Below are 1,807 nucleotides of genomic sequence, written 5' to 3'. Positions count from 1 at the left end.
ATCATTCCCGAGATTGGTGTACATTGGCTAAGGCTATCAGATATTGCTTCAAATTTCTTTTGAATGTCGCAATTGAGGGTGAATTCCTTACATCTGGTGGAAGTCTGTTCCATTCTCTAACAGTCTTTACAGTAACAGATTCTACCTTTCAGTCTTTAAGATCTTTTATTATACAGTATATTAATAAAAATATTATTATTATACAATATATTAATATATTAATAAAAGATTAATAATTTTTATCGTTTGTATTTAACCAAAATATTCTCAGCTATTAAAACAATGCTTCCTATAACTAAACCAACCATCAGTAGTAGAAAAGAACCACTCAAGTGTTTTTTCGAAAGAGGTACTAACAATATATCGTCCACGCGAATGTAACCTTCTAGAACAATATCGTTCAACCATTTCAAAGTTAGTCCGGATTCGAATAATCGAGTTTTCACATCAGATACAATACTAATGAAAAATGACTTTCTGTGCAATATAAATACTGTATCGGCAGTTATAATAGGCTCATTCACAATGTGAAGAAGTGGATTACCATCCTTATCCGAAAAGTTGCGTGGTATGAGTAACTCCATAACAATGGAATCAAATGGAAAGGCAAAATCCCTCTTTACAGCTGCTCGTGTCATGAGCTCCTCATCATTCGCAGTGGAAATGTAATTATCATAGATATGTTTGGAAATGGCATCAGTTGAAAACATAAAGAATGAATGAAACGACTCGTATCCACCAACTTTTAACCCAGCGTCAATTATACCTTTCATGGTATTAATATCTTCTTCGTGTACAGGAACAGTCAATAAGCTTACCAATGAGCTCTGGTAAGCTGTACATATAATAAGAGAAATGAACAGCCAGTTGAGATATAACAACTTCAACATTATTGTTGTTGGTCTTCTAGAATAGGATATACCAAGAAATAGTGATAACACTAGGAGAATGGGGTGTTGTATAAAATTCTTATCTCCTACTACACTTCGTGTGCGTAGCATATAAATCAGTAAAATTAAACTTATTAAAACACCTATTATCAAAATCCAACAATACTTATTAAAAGCTAAAAGTAGATTTTTCCATCGAGGAAGAAGTAAAGCCTTAGGGACTACCCACACCACAGGCATTGAAATTCCAGACAAAATACCTCTGGTGACCCGAAATCGCTCACTAATTGGAACCAATCCTCCAGATCCAACATCAGCATTACCATATATGACATCTCCCCAAATACCACAATATGTTCCATTCTTGTGCTTGAAACCCCACTTCATTCCATCTGCAGGAGGTTTAGCGACAAGGCTTGCATTCATATAATTAGCTACAGTCTTTAAGATTCTACCTTCTACACCGTCAAAGCTATTTTCACTAATTGACGATAGTTGAGTAAAAGGTTCAAAGTTGAATGTGCTGACATGAAATGAACACTTCTGGAGATTTGATACCTTGTTTGGAAAAATATCACCTACTTCAATACTTTGACCTTTCACAAACAGTTCATATCTCATTATGTTTTGGACAGATTCACATTTGGAGGCTGAATATAAAGCAAACGTGTAAAATGACATTATATCAACCGATCCTACTAAGACGACTGTATTAATCACTTTGAAATCCAATGAAATTGAAAATATCAATGTCAGCTCCTCTTTCTTAACAATATCGTCTGAAAGTATAATTAACATTCTGGTATCAGGATACCATATATCAAAGATCATTAGTTTTACCATTGCAGTTCTCAAATCTCGAAAATTCGTATAGAATATGAGAATAAGTTTCGAGGAACTAATTGATAAATGAGATA

General features: G+C 33.9%; 1 protein-coding gene across 1 annotated transcript; it reads right to left on the bottom strand.

Annotated features, from left to right (window-relative positions):
• Nucleotides 1-239: 239 nt before the first annotated feature.
• On the bottom strand, nt 240-1,571 carry LOC145661751 (ionotropic receptor 21a-like). The gene has a single exon (XM_081727087.1). The coding sequence runs from the start codon at nt 1,569-1,571 to the stop codon at nt 240-242; it is 1,332 nt and encodes a 443-aa protein (XP_081583213.1).
• Nucleotides 1,572-1,807: the final 236 nt, after the last annotated feature.

The sequence above is a fragment of the Thermobia domestica genome, chromosome 10 (genome assembly GCF_964235325.1).
Source record: "Thermobia domestica chromosome 10, izTheDome1.hap1.1, whole genome shotgun sequence".
In the NCBI taxonomy this organism is placed as follows: domain Eukaryota; kingdom Metazoa; phylum Arthropoda; class Insecta; order Zygentoma; family Lepismatidae; genus Thermobia; species Thermobia domestica.
This window is presented reverse-complemented; position numbering and strand designations above follow the sequence as displayed.

What these genes read in the sequence shown, in the direction of transcription:
- LOC145661751 (XM_081727087.1), bottom strand. Translation starts at nt 1,571, where the DNA reads ATGTCATTTTACACGTTTGCTTTATATTCAGCCTCCAAATGTGAATCT.